Source organism: Notechis scutatus, chromosome 2, assembly GCF_049901735.1.
Source record: "Notechis scutatus isolate UNSWTSFEM ecotype Mainland chromosome 2, rNotScu1.2, whole genome shotgun sequence".
Taxonomy (NCBI): domain Eukaryota; kingdom Metazoa; phylum Chordata; class Lepidosauria; order Squamata; family Elapidae; genus Notechis; species Notechis scutatus.
The window spans coordinates 124,490,976-124,517,107 of NC_142010.1; the positions used below are offsets into that span (position 1 = coordinate 124,490,976).

The 26,132-nt window shown below is 37.4% G+C and overlaps 1 protein-coding gene across 3 annotated transcripts in view; it reads right to left on the reverse strand.

Annotated features, from left to right (window-relative positions):
• The window catches only part of CEP112 (centrosomal protein 112), a 284,870-nt gene that overhangs the window by 112,658 nt on the left and 146,080 nt on the right, over nucleotides 1-26,132 (reverse strand). For all 3 annotated transcript variants that reach the window (XM_087956092.1, XM_087956091.1, XM_026678787.2), the window contains one exon: nucleotides 12,901-13,131. In XM_087956092.1, the coding sequence (XP_087812218.1) occupies nucleotides 12,901-13,131 (231 nt within the window). The remainder of the gene's footprint in view (nucleotides 1-12,900; nucleotides 13,132-26,132) is intronic.

Below are 26,132 nucleotides of genomic sequence, written 5' to 3' on the forward strand. Positions count from 1 at the left end.
TCAGACTTGCAAGATTCTGTTAATGTGGCCTTACATTAAAGTAGAATTATTTCATTTTGTCGTATTTCTTATCTAAAGATGGTTATATAAACCAAGGAGTTTCACTTGCCTTCACAAAAGGCCTATGTGAGGAGTCGGGTCTTCACAGGTCTTCAGCAGAGGGTGTGGCAGGCAACATTTCAGAGGGCAGGCACTGCTAAAGGAACACTTCTAAAATCCTGATAGATGACATCATTTAATTGAAGGAAACCAAAGTGTCCAAGATCGAATTAGCCAAGCAGATACTATGTTAGGAAGTTCCTTAAAAAAACAAAAAAAACACCGTATTCCATGTAGAGTTTTATAGGTAATGACCAACACCTTGAGCAGATGGTTTACAATTGTGGGGTTTGCTTTGTTAATAAATTATCAAATACCGCTTTAGGCTCTAAATGCATTTTATCTGTTCAGCTAGTTTGCCATATATTGCAAGGTAGAAAAGCATGATCAGGAAAACATATTTTATAAAATGGTATGTTAAAAAATGAACTGGAAATTTCCACTATTACAGAACTCCTCTGCTCACTTCTTAACTGGAGCATTATTTTCACCAATAAAGTTTTAACTTGGTCCTGGCAACTCCTTTTTTTCCACAATGCCCATGACATAAGGCTCTACTATGAAGGTCAACTCCATGTGTAATCTTTTCACATGCCTAAAATAGCTTCAGCTCAAAACAGCCTCTTTAACTTGTGGTTTGGAAACTGCAATAAATTTAGATTAGAAGACTATTAATATTAAACTCTTGTCTTATTTTATATTATTTTAAGAGGTTATTTGGTAGGCCTTTTAAAATCATTAATTTTATATGCATTACATATATTTCATTAAATTTAATCAGCTGTCCTTGGAAATATTTTAATTAAATTGCTGTAAAAGGTAGTACAGCTAAGAAAATATTAAAATAGCAATATATAATGAAAATCAAAAATCCAACAAACTTTGTAGAATAGCAGTACTCAGAAAATGGTTTTTACGCTAATTTGGAAATGATTATTAACACAAAGAATATGGGGATTTTTGTGCTAGAATATATTAAGCAAAATATAAGAGGCTCTTAAATCCACAGATTGACTTGTAATGATTATCTTGATATTTCTCCACCTTTTTGAACATAAAGAAAGCACTCTTGTTTAAAATGTTAACAATATTATCTCTCGTCTTGATGAAGTTAAACAGGAAATGCCTGTTCTGAATGAGATTGGTGGTTTATGGTTATTATGATAAATTGTAAAAAATGGGATTTGAGTTCATTGAAAAGGAAAAACAATCTCTTTAAATTAAGGAATAAGCAGCTATATGCCTTCTTGATACACATTTCAAAAGATAATATAACTGTTAGAATATAGACATCTTGTTGGTCCAGAAAACAAAGCTTCAGACAAAAAAATGAAGTAGCAATATATGTGGGGGGAAAATTACGGACATTAGAAAAACAAACTCAAGATGAGAAAATAGACTCATAATATTGTATTTCAGATTGAATTTGGAAAAACAACAGCTGCTTCAATTTTTTCTCTGAATAACAAAGCAACCTTTTATAAAAATATTTTTCAATCACTTCTTGAAATTGCAAAGTGACAGATTCTTATTCTTTGAGATGTGAATGGAGTCTTTCTCTCTTATATGATAAAACAATTTTATTTAAAAGAAATACTGACAAAGTCCATCAAAATGTCTCAGCCTACATGTCACTGTTATTTCTTTTGGATGCCTAGATATATAAATATCTTTCAGAGAGCCTATATTTATTACTTTTCAGTTCATAAAACTTATTCAAGGGTAGACATGTATTGCATTTCTAATATTCTTTTAACCAATCTTTAAGAAGGGGGGATGGCAATTCCTTTTTTGCAGGTTATTATTCAATAATAGTAAATCTGAATGGAGGAACTTCCAGATCAAAAAGGCAAAGAACAAACAAACTATTGCAAAAATATATCAAACCATAAACTAAAGACTTTTTTCCAAATCATCTTAGCCTCTGAAGCCTAAATGGGATCTTAGTAAGACATTTCATGAGCAAACAGAGAGAAAGCATGCAGAACACAGAAGGATACATTACTGAGTAATCTGAAACTAGTATTAGAATCAAGGCATAAACTCAACCTAATGCAGATAGCCCTCGACTTACAACAGTTCATTTAGTAATTGTTTGAAATTACAACGGCACTGAAAAAAGTGACTTATGACCATTTTTCACATTTGCCTCTTGACGAATGTATCTTTTCTTCTATGTACACTGAGAGCATTTGCACCAAGACAAATTCCTTGTGTGTCCAATCACACTTGGCCAATAAAGGATTCTATTCTATTCTATTCTATTCTATTCTATTCTATTCTATTCTATTCTATTCTATTCTATTCTATTAATTATGACTGTTTGCAGCATTCTCATGGTCATGTGATTTACATTCGGATGCTTGACAACTGGTTCATATTTATGATGGTTGTAGTGTCCAGAGGTCATGTGCTCACCTTTTGTTGCCTTCTGACAAGCAAATGGGGAAGCCAAATTCACTTAACAACGGTGTTATTAATTTAACAACTGCAGTGCTTCACTTAACAAATGTGGCAAGAAAAGTCATAAAATGGAGCAAAACTCATTTAAAAAATTTCTCACAGAACAACGTAAATTCTGGGCTCAATTGTGGTTGTAGGAAGAGGACTACCTATATCAGATTTAGAAAAGATAAAAACAATACAGAATCAATCAGATTTACTTGATGTAAACAAGGCTTACAAATAGATGGAATTTTACGAAGCATAAATAATTTGAAACAATCAGATAAATTGCTAGTCTTAATTGCATATGGAACAGGATAAAGCAACTATTACCTCTATTCAAGATGGAGCCAAACATGTTTCTACAACAAAAGAGGTGCTGCTCTAATTTAGTCAATTATAATTCTAAATTCTATATGGTAGTAAACAAGACATATGACCCAAAAATATGTGGCAAATATCTGAGTAACATATTCAGATTTAAAGAAATGAAGAAACAAGGGGGAATACTGAGAGACTTGGCCAAATTTGAAAATCATGGAATATAGAACATTTGCTGGGACTATTAAGTATATAATTAGTTATAAATGTATAATTATATATATATAATTACATGTATAATTAGTTATAAATTTATAAGCAGTTGCTAAGACATGACTCAGAATTTGAACAAGTCAAATATGGCTTGATTAAATTTATGCAGAATGCAAATGCAGTAATAGAGATGCACAATGGGAATTTCAATGGAAGAATATTAATTTAATACCATACTTGAGAAAACTTGTACAATATTGTTTTATCACTGGTATATTACACCTGTTTTGATAAAATGGACAATTTATTCTGTAAAAATTGCTGGAAACATAATGAACAGATTGGATTTTTTTTTCATATTTGGCAGCAACTTTGAGGTTCAACAATTCTGGAAAAGGATTTATACTGAAATTTAAAAGTTGAATTCCCATTTTATTCTATAGTATTCTGATTAAACTTTAATAAACATAGCCCTTCAAAGTGCACAGAATTAGCTTTGTATATGATCACTGCTGCCAGGATATTATATGCCTTTTACTGGAAGGTTGTTTGATCCCATTTGTGGAAGAATGATTAACAAAGTTGTAGGAGTATGCTTTGATGTCTAGAATAACCTCGTTTCATAGAAGTAAATCTGTCATGGAATTCAACACAACCTGAAAACCATTCCTAGACTATATGTATTTGTGCTTCATCCAACATTTGATTTATGTATAGAACCTATATTTCAACTTTATAGGATAACAAATCACAATGGATTCTTACCAGTATGGATTGAATTATATTTTATAATTTTATTTGGTGATTTATATTGTCTTTATCATGGTTCTTGATATTCACTCTTACTTTAGAGCTTAGTAATTGTAATCCTTTAAAGCAATATAATATATTCAGTTATTTATAACTAATTATATATTTGAAAATGATAACCACCTTATTTCAAAATCTCTGTAATCTTCTATTTTAACTGTTCTTGTTTTTTATGATTGTTTATTTACTTCTTTGATGCCTAATAGAAAAAAGAAAAAAGTCAGATTTTTCTGTGTAGGTATAACAGATAGGTCTGATATAGGTAGGGGAATTCAGGCAATCTGATAAACAAAGTTATTACCACTTTCCACAGCCAAATACAGAACAGACTTTTAGACATATTGCTTATGACATTTATACTGCTTAGCTTTTTTATATATTCTAGCATATATAAAGATATACATGAAAGCAAGTGAATGATCCTTATTTACAGTGGCAGTGGGATATATCGGGATAAGAGCAAACAAAGCAAGGAGTTTACAGCTGCCAATTGTTCAACAATATGTATATGACTTCAATTATAAGACTTCTTAACCACAGATAATTCTATGCAATAAAATGATATGAACCTGTTGTTGCATGTACTGCTGAATTGTTGGTGGACAGTAGCAAATTTATTTTTTTCATCCATTAAAGGAGAAAAGGCATGAACTTATTGCCCACAGACATGAACTTATTGCGGAAATTTTTCCAGTTTGCATGCATTGTGTAAATGTCTATATAAATATCTATAGAATGAAATATATTAAAGACAGGGTATATTATTTAGATATAGCTGTTTTATTCAGTTATGATTAAATCTTTGAAAACTGCTTCCTTAGAGTGCTAATCTTTTATTTAGAATTTGTTCTGAATGTTAATTTCCTTGCCCCCCCCAAAAAAAAAATTCCTCAGATGAATGTTAGTAACAGATTAAGCCTAAATCACATCTGTACTCAAACATATAGTTGATTCTTTTCTCTTTTTTTGAAAACTTATTAAGCTACACAAGGTTTACTCGTTCTATTACACCTGACTAAGGTATTTCCCTTAGGCTGTGCTGATGCATCCTATAGCAATGGTAAGACAGAAGGACACAACTACAGGTGTACGTAGCAGGATTATGTAGCATTTCAGATTCAACTCCAAAAAAATGCCCCAGAGAACATGGAGGAATAAATATAGCTCCTTTCTAATGTTAAAGTATCTGCATTTCCCACCCCTACTCCCCAATACACAGGATTGCCTTCCAATGAATCTCTCACATGGTCAGGACTGTATTCTGTGTTGTTGCAGTTTAATGGTCAGCTTCCTTATCCTACATCATCTTAACAATAATCAACAGCCAAAGTTTAGCTTTTACCAGTGGAGCCGCTGTCATATGGAACAAAATTCTTCATTCACTTATTCATGCATGCATGGATTCAATCAATCAATCAATCAATCAATCATTGGACCAAGAACAAAACTAAATTTTACAAAGGAGTAAAGCAATAACCAATCAGCCAATTCAAAGCAGAAATATTATCAATAAAGTATAAACAGAAAATTATGCTCATCTATGGTAAACCACAACCAACAGCTTGACTGAATATCTACATTTTCAGTTATAGCCAAACTGAAATCAGTACTGCACAAGCTCTGCTTCTGGAAAGGAGACTGAGATAATAATGACTTTACCAGAACTGAGAAGACTCTCTCCTGGAAATACTATATTACATCTTCTTCATATTACATTATACCCAGGGAGTAGAGAAAAGAACTCCATAACAGTTCTTAATATTTCAAAGGACTATACAAGAACAGGGAACTTTAATAGCTGCAATAAGCTGATGCTTATAACAGAAGCCCTTGGGCAACTAATACAACTCCTTTAAAATGAACTTTATATGATTTTGAATTTCTATTTGCTGCATCTTCTATATCACTGCAATGAAAGTTCAACACAGAGCACATGCAATAGCACAGATAGAAAGTTATCAAAATACTGTTTGTTATTACCATCAAATCATCCCTCTAGGTATGGATATAGGCCATAAGTCAATAGAAGTTGAACAGAGTTATTCCAAAGCTATTTAAGGTTATGAGTCAGAACTGAAATTTTCAATGTGGAACCTACAGATATTTCTTCTGGTGCTTTCTGCTACACCTTACTTTCTTTTTTTTTTAATGAAACAGGAAATATGCATGGATTGGGATCAGTCTATAAAACATTGCCTGACATATCCCAAGTTCTGTGATGTAAAGGGGTTTACAAGTGTTAAACAGCAGGTGGGATGGTAAATCTGGAAGCTATTGGCAATCGGTGTGTTAACTTTATAATAGTTGCAATTCTTGGTTTACAGGGATAACTTGACAATATTTTCAGCTGTAGCTTCTGAATCTTTTTCAAAAGCAGCTCCACATTACAGCAATCCAGCCAGGTGATAATCAAGTTATGAAATACCAACAGAACATCTTGGTCATAACTGGTGCATCAGCTGAAGGTGGATGAATGTTCTTCTGGCCATGGCTTCTATTGTTTAATTAGGACCCACAAATCCAGAAGAACCACCAAGGAATGAACAAACTTGTTCGGAAACAGCATGACCTGCCTAGAGTTACAAGATCACTCTAATGATAGGAGATCTTGTGTTTAATCTGAGACACTGGCTCAGAACTTCATCAGAATCTCCAATTCAGCCCAGATAGCAACATAGAACTGGATGTCATTAGCATATTGATGACACCCTACTTTGAACAGTGAAACATCTCTTCCAACAGTTTCATGTGGATGTCCAATAACATGGGGAAGAACACTAAAACATTCTCCATCATCACTAAGTAGAGACTTTAATGAGGTAGAACCACTGTAAAAAAACTGGTGGTTCCAACCCCTGCAAGTGATTCAGAAGGATATTAGGGTCGATATTAGATCTTATATGATCTAATATGCAGTTCCACCATCAAAGTTTCAACCAAAGTAATTGACCAGAGGAAAAAACAAATGCTGTTTCTGCCCCATAACTAGCTCCGAATCCTGGAAAGAATCCAGATAATCCATTCTTCTGTAGCTGACAGCTACCATTTGTTAATTGTCTTCGCAATGAATTGCCCACCAAATTGACAGAGCATTCCCTCTCTGGAAACATCTGGATCCATAAGGCAACCAAGAATGCTTGTAGATGTTCACGGCTGTTGTGAAACTGCATCTTGAAAAGGAAGGGACCTCACAACAGTTGCAGAGGATATAGAAAATGGCATTGAAGGACAGCGGAGAAAATCATTACCAAGATAATGATGAGACAAGTCTGGCTTGAGCCCATTCCAAGAAAAAAACTTTTTAAAAAAACTCAGGTCCCTTCCTAATTCACACAAAGATAAAGTGAGAAAGGAGGGAAGCACATACATATTTGCAAGATTCTGTTATGTGTTCTGGTAACAGTAATTTTTGGAGGCAAATAATATTTGTTTCTTCATTCAGTCTACTTTATACAACTGAGACAATAGCAAAGGACAGATGTTAAAGTCCTCCATGTTCAAATTTCATCTCATCTCTTCAAATTTAACATCAAGTCAAATGAATTAAAGATACCCCATAACTCCATCCTTGTAGTACCCCAAGCTCCTAAGGTCATTTCTGCAAAACAATTTATTTTTGCATCATTTTCTTGTTTTTTTAAAAACAGTTAAAATTGTTTTTAAGAAATGCTAATCTAAATTTTTTTATAAAAAAATTTACCACCACAATTTACCTCTCCAGACAATGAGTCTTATCTTGTAGTGTCACCTTCAGGCTTCCTGTCACCTTTAAAGAAAAAAAAACCTCAACACTGCTGGCATCATGAAAATGCTGCTGGCCTCAACTCTAGAAGTTTCTTCAAGTAACATCTGAAACTGACTAGGACTAGTCCTTTCTCTCTTGAGAAATTCCCTGCCCCCAAATAATGTTATTGACAAAGATTGCTGGGGTAAAGCACTAGATTTGTATGGTAACCTGTATCATTGCCTCTTTTATTCTTACTCTTCGTAGCATTTTTGCCCTGTATACCCACAACCCTGTTCTGCAAAATCAGCATAAATACTAATGATTAGGTATTTTATGCAATGTACGAGCAGGCAATCCATAATCTCCAGAGCACGAAGACGGCATCAATAATGTTCACGACTTTGGTTTATTTTTTTCAGCTAGTTTTAAGCAGAGAAATAGAAGTGGTTTGTATCTGGGAGGCTTTCTTTTTCCATTTCCTATTCGTAAATCCTACCATCCTAGTTAAAAATAGAGACACAGAGAGAGGGGGAGGGAAGGAGGGGAAAAGAGAGAGAGAGAGAGACAGAGACAGACAGAGAGAGAGAGAGATCACTCATGTTTTCTGGTAGTCTTGTGTAGCCTTCAGAAGATTGGAAAGCTGAGCAGTAGCCTCTGACATTTTAAACATTACATACCTCAAATAAAGCAGACTTTAGCCCAACAGCCCACTAATCATCTACCAAACTTCTTAAGATGGAAAATCTTTTCTATATCCAATAAGTATCATACAGATTCCATGTTATATTTCTTCAAATTATATGTACTGCTGCAGACTACAACTGGTCCACTTGCCATATAAAGTTCCTGGAAAATCTGATTCTGTTTCTGGAGATATAGGCAAACATTTAAAATTTTCAGTTGGCATTAGTTATTAATAGTTTTGCTTCCTTTAAAAAAAAGAAGTTACTTTTAAAAAGATAATATACCATAATAAAGCAACATAACTTTAATTTAGAAAACTTAACTTTTCCCATTAATGTGTTTCAAATTTTAAAAGATCTAAGGAGAAAAAGGGAATGTGATTCAAATTCAGCTTTTAAGCAAAAATGACAGTGTCGTCATGAGTTAATATTAATCCTTTAATTAAGAATTTCAAAGATTTAAATACTTTCTCTGACCTTGGCTTTAAATAATTATGCTAAGTGAGGATTTCTTTAAATTCAGAAAAGATTCTGAACTGTTGATCATAGTTATGTAATAGTTTCAAGCTGGCAGATTTCCAACGTAAGCTGTTTAAAATTAGAGACGAAGAATATGATACCCACAAATGAAATGTCAGTTTCCCAAATGCTGTTCCAATTCTATATGCTAATTGTTCCATTTGTTTGCCATATTTCATCTTGCAATAAATTATAGATGGTACTTTAATAAATGCTAAAGCATTTAAACACCTGGATGTCAACTAATGTAGATAAGTATTTTGAGAAGTTTCTTTGTAGTCTAACATCAAGTATTTAAGCACCACCAAAAATGAATTTTGCCAAAGCAATGGCAAAACAAGACAAACCAAAGCCCTAGATGTAAAGTAAAATGAAGGTTTATTTTATCAGGAGCAGTATTTTGCTTCATTTATATGCTGTACCATTTCAGGAAAGTAGTAATATTGTTTAATGCTCTATGTATGCTGGTACATTAATAGGACAAATATTCAACTTCCTGATTCAAAAAGTGTTAATTATATCAAAGAAAGAAAAACAAAGATAGTAAATAAGAGATAGAACAAGAAAGTATTTCCCTTCTGAGGTATTTGAAGACTGAATTTGAATATTCAAGTTCCTTTACAAGAACACAACTTCATAATACCTGATTCTGGCCCACACTCTCTGATTTTTCATTTGAACCAAGACATGCAAGTGTTCAATTTACTGCACTGATGACAAAAGAAAATGCTGGGCAGAAGTGGAGTAAAAATCAGGCTAAATAGGAATGCACTAAATTGGTAGGGTGTCTGGTACCCTGCTAACAATAATAATACACATTGTTACTAAGTCCTTGTACTTATTTATTTATTGAATTTGTTTATTAAATGCATATGCTTCCTCTCTCACTACCCAAAATGACCCTAGAAGCTTAAAATATAGTAAAGATAGAGATATAAAAACAATGATAAACATAAAAGCAGAATAAAATTGCAAAAATTAGATACAGACTAAAAACTATGTGGGCAGAGCAAGGCAGAGGTGATGCATTCTCTGTCACTGCACCAACCACCTACAGCCTACAGTTTCTGATCATTCCGCTGATCAAGGATTCCAAGAGAAAAATCATCTAACTTTCGGTTTACCCTTCTGTAAAACAGGAATATATATTTTAACCGCTCTTAATCTTTACTCCAGTGCAGGAGTGTCTAGAAGAATTTTAAATAACTTGGAAAGGCAAAGTCAGAATTAACTTTTAAATTTAATGAGACAATCTACAGAGGCATCCACAACTCAGTACCATAAATTCTTAATCTTCCCTTTATTACATTGAAATAATTGTTAGCAGATCTGGCTACGCTTAATAACTAATTACACTTTGATAATAGACTAAGAAGGGAACAACAAAGTTTTATGGCTGTAATATAAAAGGTAATGGGGGGGGAGAAACAGGAATAATTGATAAATGTATTACTTACAAATCCTTTAACAAGTAAGGCAGTTTAAATAAATTTGATTCCAGTTCAGATGGTGGGAAAGCCCAGTCTCTAACTATATACTCATAGTTATAAACTTACTTGGTCCAAGTTCCTAGTTCTTAGTTTTATCAATTGCATGCTGGGAAACTGCACTCCATAAAAATGTCTTCATGTGTTTGATAAGTGTCCCTTCTGTCACATTACAAATTACATCACTATGCCAACTTTCAGAAGGGCATTTGGTCCTGTATTCAAGGCTTTGGAGGAGACCGTTTGCATTCAGTGCTGGGGCAAGAGTTAGACACCCACTGGGTTGTAGCTCAATTTCCAATAAATTATGCTGTTTGAATTTTGGAGTGGCCTGAGTTACTGCTTTGGGCCCAAGTCACTCCTTTGGGAATGATTCTCATTACATTTATTTGTTTATATAGATTTAAAGAATACCTGACTCCAACTGATTCTGGGTACTTTACATAAGAAAAAAACAGAAGAATAAAACAGAGATGCAGATGATATACATCCAGAAAGCAACCTACAGGGTAGAATAAAATCAACAACCCTCTTGTCCTTGAGGCCTAAGAGAACAGCCAAGTTTTCCGTGTCTTTGGAAACATCATCAGGATAGGAGCCATATGGATCTCTGGGGAAGATTGCTCCAGAGAGCAGATGCAACAACAAGGAAGGCAGGCCTCCAAAGTTCCAAGAGATGACATTATTTGAGGGGATATGAACTGCATCCATGCTATTAGATCTTATCAGAGAGGTATAAAAAACTGGAGATACAAGGTCCCACAAATAACCAGTCTCTATGCCAGGGGTGGGCAAACTTTTTGGCTCGGGGGCCGCATTGACTTTTAAAATTTGACAGACGGGCCGGGTCAGCACAAGATTTTTGTGGAATCGCCCCCCCCCACCCTTTCCCCCCCTCTTCTCCTCCTTCCCCTCCCCTCGGAGGCCCCCTGAGTCAGGAGTTGCTACCGCTGGCGCGGTTCCGCGCGGCTCGAGTCCCGCATTGCCTCGGGAAGGGAAAGGCAAAAAGGAAGAGCCGCGGCAGTGCTTTGCAATGGCAGCAGCGGCACCGGAGGCTCAGGCTCAGCGGCTCCTGGTTTTGCCTTTTCCTTCCCAAGGCAACGCGGGACTGGAGCCGCGCGGAGCTGCGCCGGCAGTAGCAACTCCTGACAGCCCCAGCCGGACACCTGAGCGGAGCCTGAGCGGAACTGCCTGTTGCTGCTGCCGGAGCACCGCCGGGTCGCCTCCTCCAAGCAGCCCGCCCGCCCGCCCGCCGGGCTTCCCCTCCGCCGCGCAGCTCGGGGCCAGGCACGAGTGCCCGTGAGTTAAAAGGAAGTCAAAAGTTGCTGGGAAGTTGCTTGGGTTTCCAGGGCTTCCAGGCTTAAACTTTGCACAGGCAAAGTTTGCAGGCGGGAGCGTCTTCCCGCCGAGGAGCGGGAAGGGTTCCGCCCGGTGGGCGGGCGGGCTGCTTGGAGGAGGCGACCTGGCGGTGCTCCGGGTTTCCCCTCCGCCGCACGGCTCGGGGCCAGGCATGAGCGCCCGCAAGGAAAAAGGAAGCCGCAAATTGCTGGGAAGTTGCTCGGGTGTTGGGAGCAGGCTTTTAAAGTGCCGCCCAAGCAGGACCGCCGAGCTGGGAAACGGGGCACCAAGGCAGGGCAAGGCTCCACCAGCAACGGCCTAGCTTTAGGTGGCTCCAAGCAGCCCGCTCCAAGCAGCCCGCCCACCCGCCGAGTGGAACCCTTCCCACTCCTCAGCCGGAAGACGCTCCAGCCTGCAAACTTTGCCTTTGCAAAGTTTAAACCTGGAAGCCCCGGAAAAAAAGGGGATCGGCGGGGACTCACCTTCGGAGAGGTCGAACTCGAAGGTGATTTCGAACTCCCAGCCAAGGCCTTTGCAAAGTTCTTCTTTTCTTTCCTACCCCGAGAGCGCTCTGCACTGTTTTGCAGCTTTGGGGGCCACACGGCGCAGGGCAATGCCGAGCGATTTTTTTTCAGGGGCGGGCCGGATTGGACAGACCAACAGGCCGGATGTGGCCCGCGGGCCGTAGTTTGCCCACCCCTGCTCTATGCCATGTTTAAATAATCAGGCCCTAAATATCCAGAAGCCAACTGGTGACTAGTGCAGCTCATATAGCAGTGATATCACACAGGCATTCTGTGACATTAATGCCCGCCCATACTGCCACATTCTGGAGTTGGTATATTCTTGGATCAGGTGCTTCAGTTTGAGGAGTTGCAATGAAGTACCTTAATGAATTGCCTCTCTCTTCCTCAATGACAATCAAAACTGAGCTGATCTCAAACAAGTACTTTCCTTCAGTGACAGCGACACATGTGCAGGTGTCCCAATTATCCAGATAAGTGAAGTGACATAGCTACTCTGTTGCTCTGAAGCAGAGTAGCTCTTTGTGTTATAGTTTTGATTTGAAAGCATGGTTTCCTAGAGGCTTCAATAAAGAACCCCTTCCACTACCTATACAGTGTTGGTTTATATGCATTGTGCAGAATGAAGATAGTGTTGTTCACGCTTCTCAGACTTACTACAACACTGAGTTAGTTCCACATTAATTGTAATATCCCTGAATTGCAATATCTTAATCAGATATTTTTATTCTTACCTTTTCCAGCGCCATCTCCTTTTCTACAGCATTAGTCTTTTTCAGGTCTAGAATTATTTTTTCTGACTCAGCTTTCTTTTTGTTCATGGCAGTCTCATGATCTCGAGCCGCTCTTTGCTTTTCTTCTTCCCGAAGAAGACTAAGTTCTACCAATTGCTGTTTTCTTTGAGTATTCACCTGAATCAGTTCTTCCCTCAGGGTATGGATCTGGGCTTCCATGTCACAGATGATCTTTAAAATAACAATATCACCAATCAACAAGAACAAATACTTAATTTTTATACACACACACACACATCCCAAAGTTTACATCGGTTAGAACAGAAAAGCTGCCATATCAAAAGTAGGAAAACGCTTTCTCAACTTATCGACAGATTACACTGAGCATTATAAGTAAGTTTATAAGTAAGAATTCATAGTGAAGTAGATCTTCCAAAAGGAGGAGGGATGGCACTGTGGTACAAATCAGCAGTCAGATGGTGAATTCTGGCCAGTGCAGCTTCTCTGAAAAAAGCAGAGATTGTGAGAATGCCCACTTGTAATCAGCACAGCAGAAACTGAGTTATTTGTGGTTGAGCAATTGGAAATTGAGGGATTTCAATCAAGCTCACTGTCATAATGCAACTTATATGGACAACCCACATTTCTTAAACATTTTCAGTTACCACTAATTTACAGATAAGAGATTTTCTCACTGTAACATGAACCAGACTGTAATGCTGTCTGTAACTATGGAGATACTGACTAGAATGTTAATTAACAATGGAATGCCATTTGAGACAAAAATATGAAGGGCACAGGAAGACGAAGTAGAAAAAGTAATGACTCTTATTTTGTTAAAGACCTGGGTGTACTTCTCTCTGACAATTTATGTGGTAAAATTCATTGCAACATCATTGCTAAAAAAAGGCACTGAAAGTTGTGAATTTAATTCTATGAATATTTTTTTCTGGAAATATTATATTGCTCATTGAGCTTTCAAAACATACATTATGCCAATGCTGGAATACTATTCAGCTGTCTGGAATCCTTTCTGCACATCGGACATGAATACAATCAAGTGAGTTCAGAAATATTTTACACGAAAAGTCTTGCATTCTTCTGTGCATAACAGAATATGCACAGAAGGCTTGAAATTATGCTACTAGGCTTGAAATTCTTGGTTTGGATAATTTAGAACTGTGACATTTGCGGTCACTTAGGTATTGCACACAAAATTATGTGTAGTAATGCTATATCTGTTAATGACTTTTTTAGCATTAATTGTAATGTAATGGATGCTTTAAACTTAATGTAAACCGCTCCAAACTCAATTATTTAAAAACTGATCATTGCAACAGAATTGTCAAAGTCTGGAATGTCTTGATTCAGTTGCCCCAGCCATTAACTTTCACAGTTTTAATTCTAATTTAACTTCTGTGTACTTCACTCCATATTTAAGAGGTCCCTAAGGGGATGTGTGTAAGTGCACTGGTGTGCCTACTATCTCTGTCACATTTTGGTTTTCTTATTTTCTTTGTTTGAATTTATAATTTTTGTTTGACAAATGAAATAAATTTAAAAATAAATAAAATAAAGGGGGAAGTTTACCTTTTCTCCTTTTCGTATTTGACACCCTTTCATTTTTGGATTATAATATAATGGCAACCACTAGAAAAACAGCAAAAATAGTCGAAGGGAGGAGAGGATTGCTAGAGTAACTTGCGGAGAGAGGAATTATACTAGAACATGTTGAGACCCTGAGCAGTAAGTTAGCTGTATCACTGATATTAAATTGACAGCTTAAAAAAAATGGGTAAAAGACTTGTAAAGATGAAAGATGATAAGAAGATGGAAAGCTCTATAAAACAAGCCTGGAGATGTAAACTAATGAAAAGTGAAAACTTTCAAAAGTAAGTCAAACTTATAGAATTAAGAGAGAAAGAATTTTGCTTTAGAGCAATTTCAGAGGATTGTTGTGAAGATATTAGAGAAAACTTCAGCAATTTGGGAGGAGGGGATCATATGAGGTAGAAATAGATAAACTATATCAAATAAATACAATAAGAAATGTTACAAGAAATGTTCTAGCCATTTTGTCAAAAAGAAAAGGGATCAACTTTTGCAGTAGCATTTTAATATAAAACTGAAGATTGGGATTTATATATGTGTAAAATAGGAAAGACATAAAATACTGTATCCACAAAGCAGACAAGCACACATGTATTATTAAGCAAATTAATAAATAATCAATTTTTATCTGTAAACAAATGATGCAAGTAGTAAAAGGATGTGCACCCCACCAAACATTTGGGAATTAATATCAGCCATATCTATTGTATATTTCAAGATAAATATGTTCCTCTACATAGCATTCCCCGCTAGAATTACTTTTATTGAATCCTAGACTACCATGTTTTCATTTAAATAAAAAACAAAATATGGCAGGCAGAAAATTATATAGTGTCTCAACAATTACATAAAGTTTCAAGAAACTCTTTTCAGAGTAAAATATGTATGATATAGAACAGAGATAAAAGAAAACTGTGGATTTAGCTTAATATGGTTGTTGCTGTACCTTTTGAAATCAGGAAATGTGAATCAATTCCATCATACTTTTCAACATGATTTTCAGAAGTTGGAAGTTATAAAATATAATTATAAATAATTGCTTTTAAAATTTAGCTTAAATACAATTAATAGAAATATTGTGTTGAAACTTCCATTTATATATCTTTCAACTTTTGAAACAAATTTAAGAAGTATCTTATTATAAAAGATTTTATGTTGCTGACAATACTCTATTCATTTAACATCTTGTAAGTTTAAAATTAAAAGATTGTAAGATACAAATTATGTTATTATTCAGGTGTCTACTTAGCTAACTATTGTAAACTTCTTCAAAGTGCATCCTTAACAAAGATGGTATTCAGCAGGTTCTGACCAGTTCTGGAGAACCGGTAGTGGAAATTTTGAGTAGTTCAGAGAACCAATGGTAACCAATGGAGTGGGGTGGGAATGGAGATTTTGCAATATCCTTCCCCTGCCCCACCAAGCCACACCCACCAAGCCATGCCCACACCCAACAAGCCATGCCCACAGAACTGGTAGTAAAAAAAATTTGAATCCCACCACTGATCCTTAAGGTATAGGATTGCTGTTTTTATACGTTACACTGCATTGTACTGTATGCTACACATGAATATGAATCTGGGGAAATCCCTATATTTACATATAAAAGAACTCTTCCATTTTATTACTCTTTTATTCCACTCCAACTACACACCAGAATTAGCAAAGTATAAGTTAGATAAAATACTTGGCTTTAGAAATTAAGAATGAATGCTTAAAACAGATTCACAATTAATTCTACAGCTCTATTTTATTTTTTTGCCTTTCAAAGCTTAAATATGTTCAACCAATTCTGAAATTCTTGATAAATTAACGATTCTGCACTATGTTATCTAGTTGGGGTAATGAAAAGACTGCAAGAAAACAACCAAGCTTAGAGAGCACCATGAACCCCTCATTTCATCCCTGAGCTACAAATATTCTCTTCTATCAAATTAACAATTCTTTGAGCACTTTTAGGAGAGAAACATATCAGTTAGGGAAAGTTTTCCTGATTATATTGGTTAGTTAATGGAATAATGTCTGTAGTTAGTCATTTTGTTGCCAATATTAACTTTTCTAGTGAAAAAAATTCTTTATATAAATATTTTGATAATAGTTTGGGTTTTTAAAGGGCAGATTTTTTATTGTTCTATTTTTGTGACTCATTTTGTAAACAATTTTTTTGATTAAAGATTTCATGTTAGTATTTTAAAATGTTATGTGTGCATGTGTACATATTTGTGCGTGTGTATATATGTATACAATTTTTCTTTAATTAAAAACAACTTCCCTCTTAGAGATTCAATCAAACCTGAACAATTTTGAGGCCTACTTATTTCAGTGGGACAATGATGACTGATTAAGGCCTAAATATTCTGCATGGTATTGGTATTATGATCTTCTCCATGTTCAATTAGGATTTCATTAACTTAGCATTTGGCTTTCTACATTCTGTTTACAGAGCTAAGGAAATGTATACAGAAACATTTTAGAGAGGAATGCTATGTGTTGAAGGCCTCAGGCAGTATAAGCCTGTGAAGGAAACTCAAAGGACAAGTGAGCTTTACAACAAGAACCAAAACAACAAAGATGCTATGCAAACCTTACTGAAGCCAACATTGAGTTTCTGATTTGCAGAACTAGGCTGATTACCATAAAGAACAAGCTGATTTGCAGAACTAGGCTGATTACCATAAAGAACAAGTAGTTCAGTTCCAAGAATATGGTACAACTAGATTGTAAGCAACAACAAAAAAATAATCTGTATGCAAACAGTGCAAACTTCATACCTGCAATACAAAAGATATTTTAGAAAGAGAGAAGCAAATCAGAAGCTTGTAAAACTCATATCCCCTATTTCAGAGAGCAATAAAAGTATCCATTTCTGACATCAGTAGATTGGGCTGACCTTGAAGTTTCAGCTGCTGCACAAGTTAGTAGTGTTACCTCTTATCTCTTTTTCTGCATGTGATACCACTGCTTTCCGAGTTGCATCACCTACTACTGGTACACTGGATGCAATTCAACATGCTGGTAGTCACCTTTAGAGCTCTTCATAGCTTGGGACATGATTATTTATGGCACTGTGTCTACCCAGTTGTTTCTACCCATCCCATCTGCCTGACAAAAGGGACACCCTTTAGATCCTGCTGACTGGTGGGACTTAAGCAGGAAGTCTTTTTCTATTTTATTTATTAAACTTTTATGCTGCCCATCACCCATCACCAAAGTGACTCTGGGTAGCAATCTTTCTGGTTGTAGCACTTGCCCTTTGGAATATTATTCCTCCAGAGATTAGATTGGCTAGTTTCATATTGGCCCTCCATAAGATTTTGAAGACATGGCTATTTGCTCGAAGCCAGGCAAAATGGGTGTGGGGTGGAGCCCATTTCTTGGTTGTGCTGAATGTTTGATTGTGAATTTATTCTCTACCCTCTCCCCTAACTGCTGTGGGCTTTACATTTTTTGTATATGCTTTTTTGTGGGTTTCAAAAAAGTTTTCCTACTGGTTCAGTGTAAGCGTGCGCTTTGCATGCACACGTTTGCAACTCACCTTCTGCTGCAAGTTCCATGTGTAAAACAGCTGACGCACGGCAATCAGCTGTGCCGCACGAAGCAGCTGAGGTTGAAAAGCAGTAAATAAAGGTCAGTATAGAGCCAGGGCAGGTGGGAGGGCCCAGCAGCTGATCCTCAGAGCGAACTGGTTCGCTCACAGATGATCCTCGGAGCTACCAGTTTGGCTGAAGCAGGCCAAACCGGTAGAATACCACCACTGTTTTTGCTGTTTTTAATATTGTTAGCCACCCAGAGCCGTGTACATGAGATGGACAGCCATACAAATCTACTAACTAAATACATTTGTGTTAAACTGTATAATTGATACTTCTCTAGCCTAGTTTGTCTTAAAACACTGGAGCTCCAAATTCACCAATTATTCACTTCCAAATTCTTCTATTAACCATTATTAGCCAAGAGTATCAATAGATAACTTTAGAAGTAGTTATTAATGGAATATGTCACTGCATTTACACTTTTTTTCCATGAGCAAATTTGCTTAGTTGCTAATAGAGAAAGACAGACTTGAAAATGTGCAGTTATTCTAAACAAGATCATGGGATACAGCAAATGGCTTTAAATCTCAACCAATAGTGTTTCTTGTCAGGGCTGCTGTTTCCACATTGTTTATACTATCAGGGAGAAAAAAATTAACTAATTTCTGTTGAAATAATAATTGAAAAATAATGTGTTAAGTGTACAAGCACAGAGCCCTTTACATTTTCCTTATCTTGATCAGCAGAGCAAGATCAAAAAAAGTACATGCATATAGTAAAAATACATGTTTGTATATCATTACATTTATAGATTTTATTTGATGAATTGCAATAAATACATTGTTTGGGATGTGTGTCAGTTTGTTTGTTTTCTTTTTGATTTCTATGCCACCCATCTCACCAAGATGACTTCAGGCAACTCTTAATGACTTAGATTAGAATTACCTGAAAAGGCCCTTGTCTGAGTGTTAAATCAGAATAAAAGTATTCTGGAAGTCTGAGAAGAGTCAGCTAATTACTAGGACATAGATTCCCATTGGTATGGTATCCCAGTGATGTAATCCTCTTCCAAAATTAATTTATCTGTTGCCTTTAATACAATTTATATGCTAAATGAAGACCTTTTAATTCTCAAGGCCCTTTAGAGTTTAAGTAATTATAACATTATTATGAAATGCATGACTGCTAAGTGTTTTGTAGTTGTCTTTGAAGCTGTTCATTTAAAAAAAATATTTTATTGGATCCCTTCACAGGGAGATCCCAAAATTGTGGGAAACCAACATGGTTTTACCTCTGAGCTTTACCTAATTACCTATTCACTCTTCAGATGTTCTAAAATATTGTCCTCAAAACCTGTAATCAATAGGACACACTTGGGACTAGATAGGGAATTTTAAACTCAGATACGAAATCAGTTACCGTATTTGCCGGCGTATAAGGCGACTGGGCGTATAAGGCGAGCCCCAACATTTCCACTCAAAATATAGTTTTGTTATATACTCGCAGTATAAGGCCCCCCACTTGAGGCATGCTTTTCAAGGCAAAAAAAGTCGTCTCATACGCGGCAAATACGGTAAGTTGTAACACTTGGGGTATTCTGGATATAATTCTTGATTGACACCCCCAACCCCTTTCCCCCAAACTTACAAAGCCACCAAAATGCTTTAGAGAGGCAGCTTCGCCTTTCTCAGGCTGGCACTCAATTCCTCTCCCTTTCTTTGTGACAGCCCCGCGTGCGTGCCATCGGGACTCCAAGGGTGGGGATGGACAGCTGCCAACTCTCTCTCTCTCTCTCTCTCTCTCTCTCTGTGTGTGTGTGTGTGTGTGGTGTGGAGAGGTAATTCCGGCTATCTCTGGCCTCCGCTCGGTTTAAAGTCGCTTGGCCGGTTCCCAAGTCGCGCCGCGCTGGCCGGGAGACGCGGCGCCGGGTGGAAGCTCGGTGCAGGGAGGCAGATCTTTCTCTCTTAAGCGGGGAGGAGGAGGGGACAAGAGGAGGGACGGGACGGGACAGGGGGCGGGAGGAGGCGCTCGCCTTCTTCCACCGCCCACGGACCTTTTCTTCCCAAGGGGACCCTGGAAAGCAGCTCGGGAACCGGGTGGCCCTGCCCAGCGGGGTCCCATCAGGAACTTCCTGAGGACACCCCCCCCGCCCCAAGCACAGCCCTCCCGGTCTTTCAAGAGAGGAGAAGCGGGAGGAGAACTGCCGCCCCCGCCCCGCTTCCCAGAAGGAGGCGCCACAGTCCACCCCACCACCTTCTCCCCCCACTCCCGGGCCATTACACGGCTCGGGGCTGGCTGAGCGAAGCGGCCCGCCAGAGACCCTCCGCTCCACCCCACCCCACCTCCAGATTGGCCTCCGCAGCGCCCGAGCCGGGCGGAGGGTGGGTGAGTGGGTGGGAGGAGGAGGAAGAGACCGGCTGGGCTTGAAGGGGCTTAGCAAGTTGCGGGAGTTCCGCCCCATCGCTCTTGCACCACGTGACAATGTATTTACCGGCGTATAAGGCGACCCCCCACTTGGAGAGCATGTTTTTAGGGCAAAGAAGTCGTCTTATACGCCGGCAAATACAGTGGATCTCATGCTGGCTAAAGAAAGGAGTAATGAAAAGCAGAAACCTTGGAGATGGATGGATGGATGGATAGATGGATGGATTGGTGGAAAGACAGACAAATACAGACAGAATTCACACATACACACATAGAAAAAGAATCACTGAACGGTAAAGTGGGTGGCATGTAAATTTAATAATTAGGTAGGTAGGTAGGTAGATAGGTAGATAGGTAGATAGATAGATAGATAGATAGATAGATAGATAGATAGATAGATAGATAGATAGATAGATAGATAGATAAGCTTTAGATGCATTTGTATGAAGTCTAAATATATCTGCTCATTGATGGTGCAAAGACTGAACCCATTTCCACATAACAAGCTGAAGTATGTAATTACAGAGTAAGGGAAATATTTATTTATTTTTATTTATTAATTAAATGTACTGCCTCCCATCTCTTATAAAGTAGCAAACTACATTTTTAAAGGGAAGGCTTCAGATAGCCTTATATTGTATGAAATTAAAACTCATACAAAGGCAGCTACTAACTAAATTTTATAAAAAATAGAATTCATTAGATTTGCCAGAAGTGACATTTACTACTATGCATTGTTTTGTTATAATTGTATGTTAAGAAAATAATATTTATCAAAATGAAAACAACATTAAAATGTAATCTACAGCAGTTTAGAAAAGAATGCTATATCCACAAGAATCAGGTATTAATTAATCAATTATTCCTGCCTTCCCACTCCCTCATTTCCTCTGAATTTCAGGTTGTGAAATTGTTTGTACATTTACTGAACCAGCTTGGCTTTGACTAAATTCATCCCGCAATGACATGTATACTGAATACAAATCAGACAGCACAGCTTTAAATGTGTGTTGTAGTTCTCATTTCCAATTCAAGAACTGTACTATAATCATAAGCTTCTAGTGGATAAAAGAAAATCAGCACTCTGTATATTAGTTAATGCCACATTTGCAAATCCTAAGGAGATCTGGTTTTTTTTTTTTTAAAAAAAAACTATCATTTCTTCTGAAAAATACAGAGAGAGAGAGAGACATACAGAGAGAGAGAGATACATGAATAGCTTTGTACTGCTCAACTGATAGAAGCAATGCCTGTGCTGGGATTAAACCTTTTCATCATAAAGCCTCATCTGATTTGGAGTCCAAGTCCATCAAACCTTTTCCCTTTAAAGTCCCGCCTTTGATTCAACATCAATTTATTCAAACCACAGCTGGGTGGCTGAAAACGAAAGGACAGCATCATTTAAACCCAACCATATTCTCAACTTAAAAGAAGGGGTATAATTAAAAAAATTGGCATAAAAGAATGGAAATGGGATAATATTTTTAATGGTAGTTGAAAAGCTGACAGATGTCAAAGTCTTTGAAGATGTCAGTACAGTGAGCAAGAAGTTACCATTAAATAGTTTGCCAGAGAGGTGAAGCTTTTTAATGACTGAAAAAGCCCTTCCAGACACGTCCTTCTGTTTTTAATTTGTCAGGCTTTCTCTGTGTTTTCTGAACAATGACATATGACTATAATTGCATAGCAAAGATATTTTTATAGAATGTTAATGTACAACTTATTTTATACTCTTACACAGCTAGATAAGTATAAGAAACTTTACAACAGAGCCCACACTATTTCTTGCATAGTCATATATATATATATATATATATTGTTGCATAGTATTTCATAAACTCCTTGGTTTTCTATAGAACAGGACAGCTGCCCTACATAAGAGGTACTACAGACAAAATCAGTAAGATACTACACAGGCATCACATCAAGACTGCCTTCAAAACAGACAGAAAAATAGCAGCCATCCTAAGAAACCCCAAAAATAAAATTGACCTGGAAAACCAAGGCATATATGAAGTCCCCTGCGCATCACGCCCTGCCACATACATTGGACAGACCAATAGAAACATGTACAAAACTCATACCACTTCTTGGAAATGATCAAAGATCTACACGTGGAACAAGGAGATCTGCTTGTAAGTTTCGACGTGGTTTCACTATTCACTCAAGTCTCGATAAAAGAAACTCTTGAAATCATCAAAAATAAATACCAACCAGATAAACACCTCATGGAACTAACAGAACACTGCTTAACCAACACATATTTCATATACAAAGGACAAAGATACAAGCAAATTGAAGGAGCCCCTATGGGATCACCACTGTCACCCGTCATTGCAAACCTGTTCATGGAAGAATTCTAATCCAGAGCCCTGGCTAATGCCACCCACAAACCCAAACTATGGTTAAGATACATCGATGACACATTTGTGATTTGGCCCCATGGAAAAGAAAACCTAAACAATTTCCTAACACACCTAAACAGCACACACCCCAAAATCAAGTTCACCATGGAAACGGAAACAAACAAACAACATTCCTAGATGTACTAATCTACAAAAAAAACAGATGGCACACTAGGACACACCATATACCAGAAGAAAATACACACCAACCGCTACCTCAACGCCCAATCCCACCACCACCCAGCACAGATAAACTCCGTGGCCAAAACACTAATCGCCAGAACCAAACGCCTGGCAGACAAGACACACATAAAGACTGAACTATGCACCCTGACTAAAGTACTGACAGCCAATGGCTTCCACAAAAGCAAAATCACCGGCTTGATCCACAAAAACACACTGAGACATAATTGAGACCAAGAAGATGAACAGACCTATGGAACAGCTGTCCTGCCCTACATAAGAGGTACTACAGACAAAATAAGTAAGATACTATACAGGCATCACATCAAGACTGCCTTCAAAACAGACAGAAAAATAGCAGCCATCCTTAGAAACCCCAAAGATAAAATTGACCTGGAAAACCAAGGCATATACGAAGTCCCCTGTGCATCATGCCCGGCCACATACATTGGACAGACCAATAGAAGAATAAGTACCCGCCTGGATGAACACAAAAATGCAGTAAAAAAGCTGGAACACACTTCCTCACTAGTCAAACACATGAAAGCCACAGGTCATAGCATCAACTTCAATGGCGCCAAAACCCTAGCCACTATTAAAAAAACCAGCTACAGAATTATCAGAGAAGCCATAGAGATGGAAAAAAGACCTGAAAGCATGAATAGAAGAGATGATTCCACCAGACTGTCAATTATTTGGAAGCCTGCACTCACAAACAAAAAAATCTCCACACCACAAGCCAGGCAAACACCTGGGCACAAACAGATCCCCCCTGATACCTCCAGCTCAAACACACCCCAACCAGGCACCCAGATGAAACCTAGCTTCCTAACAAATGATAGCCGTCCATTTACTCGAAGCCAAGCTGCACTAAAAGCCTCCAATACAGGAACACAATGTTGCCAGCCAATGAAGACACAAAAAAAGCCACAAAACAGACAGAAGATATTAGAAACACCAATCAAGCAGAACATAGCAAACTCCAAGACCAATAAACACAGACCAAGACTCCCAAACCAATCAGGATAAGAAAAACCCATTCTGGCACAGCAGTAGGCTAGCCCCAAATTTAAAACTGAAACAACTGTAAAAGTCTGACTCACAGACAAACACAATACAGAAGCCTGATGATGGCAGATGAGATTCTGCCAAAATGTTGCTACAACTTTAAAAGCACAACTATAATGACTTGGAAAAGTACCCGCGAAAACTGAAGAACACACACACAAACACACACACACACACACACACATATATATACACATACACATACACACACACACACACACACACACACACACACACACATACATATACACATACACATACACATACATATATATATATATATATATATATATATATATATATATATAGGACAGCTTTTAATTGCCTTTAGTTGTAGTTATGCATAGCTTAGATATATTGCAAGGTTACTCAAATTAGCCGCAGCACATTAAGCATTTCAAGGTTTTATTAATTATATTTTCCATAATATCAGTCAAGATTAGTAGTCCTTCAACACCTTCATGACCAGAGTAATGTGCCACTCTTTTTGGTCTTGGATTCTCAGCCTATAATTGATAATACAGATGCTCCTTCCTATCTCTTTTTTAACAAGGCAGGTGCTTCTAACCATCTTGAGGGTGGTGTTTGTACAATCTAGTTCAGAGTTTCCTTCCTAGGCGATTTCTTCCCCTGCACATTATCCTCTCACAAGACTGCTACAGGACAAACCATACTTTTTAATGAGGAACTTTTGGTCTTCAAAGAAGCCTTTTAGTATTGGCCCAGTCTACTTCAAGGTAACAAGACCCCATGTAAGTTCAAACAGATCAAAAGATTTTGGTATGATGGTTTCTCATAAAATTACATCATGTCAGTTGAGCACATTTTCCCCTCATGTTAGCTTTTAAATCTCTTACACGTCAAGCTTGCAGGCTAAGCAGGAAGATACTTAATTGAGCAAGCCAGGATTTTTCATATCTTACAAATGTCCCCAATTTTTTTTTCCACTCTAAAAATTCTTTCCCCACCTTCTCTGATATATAAGCCAGAGGGTGCATCCTGAACACTTCTAGATACCCTGTAAACTTACATAAAGTCAAGGACTCAGCTTGAGTAAATAAGAATTCCTTATTGCAGATATCAGCAAGCTTAGCTACAATGAAGATTGACTTTTCTGAAGGTGAGAGAGAAAAAAGAGAGATACCCCAACATTTAAATCCTGGATTTACTCCCCTATTCTCTTGTTTTAATGGCTGCTTGCAATTGATTTGGAGATGTTTTGGTAACCCTTAGCTTACTCAATAAGACCTACAATTAGCAAAATATTTTCAGAAAGCTTTGCAGGTCGTTGTCCCTTACTGCCTTGTGTCCAGTTAGTGACTAACTGGAGTTACAACAGTATAAGCCCCCAGCTTTGCTTCCAATTCTTGCAGTTATGACCACTGCAGCATCCCATAATTGCCATTTGTGTTCTTCACATCCGGCTTGCATCAAGCAGAATTAATGTAGAACCCAAAAGTAAAATCACAAGTCACTATTACTTGATATTTCATTTAATGATCAAATGAGAGATGATGTCATAAATCCATAATAGTCACATGGTTTTCTGTTTAATGATGCTTAGCCACGAAATTGCCAGGCCCAATTATAGTCCCAGGTGAAGAGTATCTTTATTTCATCTACTGGATGGGAAACTCCTTGGCTCATTATTCACTATCTGATAGGGAAAATGACTGAACAAATGTCATCTTCACAGATTATGAATTACTAGCAACACCACTAGTCAAACTGAGGACCAAGTTTATTTATAACACAAATCTTTCCACAATCCAGTTTTCCTCATTTCAGACCACAAAGGTCTATCATTCATGACTGCTACCAAATGCCTCGTAGCTGTCCCCTATTCCAGAAACCTTGAGTTCCTACAAAAGCTCTGATGATCATCATAATCAGAGATGTCCCCTTCATTACTACTGGAGATTATATCAGACTTTTTATCAAATCCCGCCCCACCCTACCCCACACAAGACAGCACAAATGTTGAATGACACATTTATTGGACCAATGT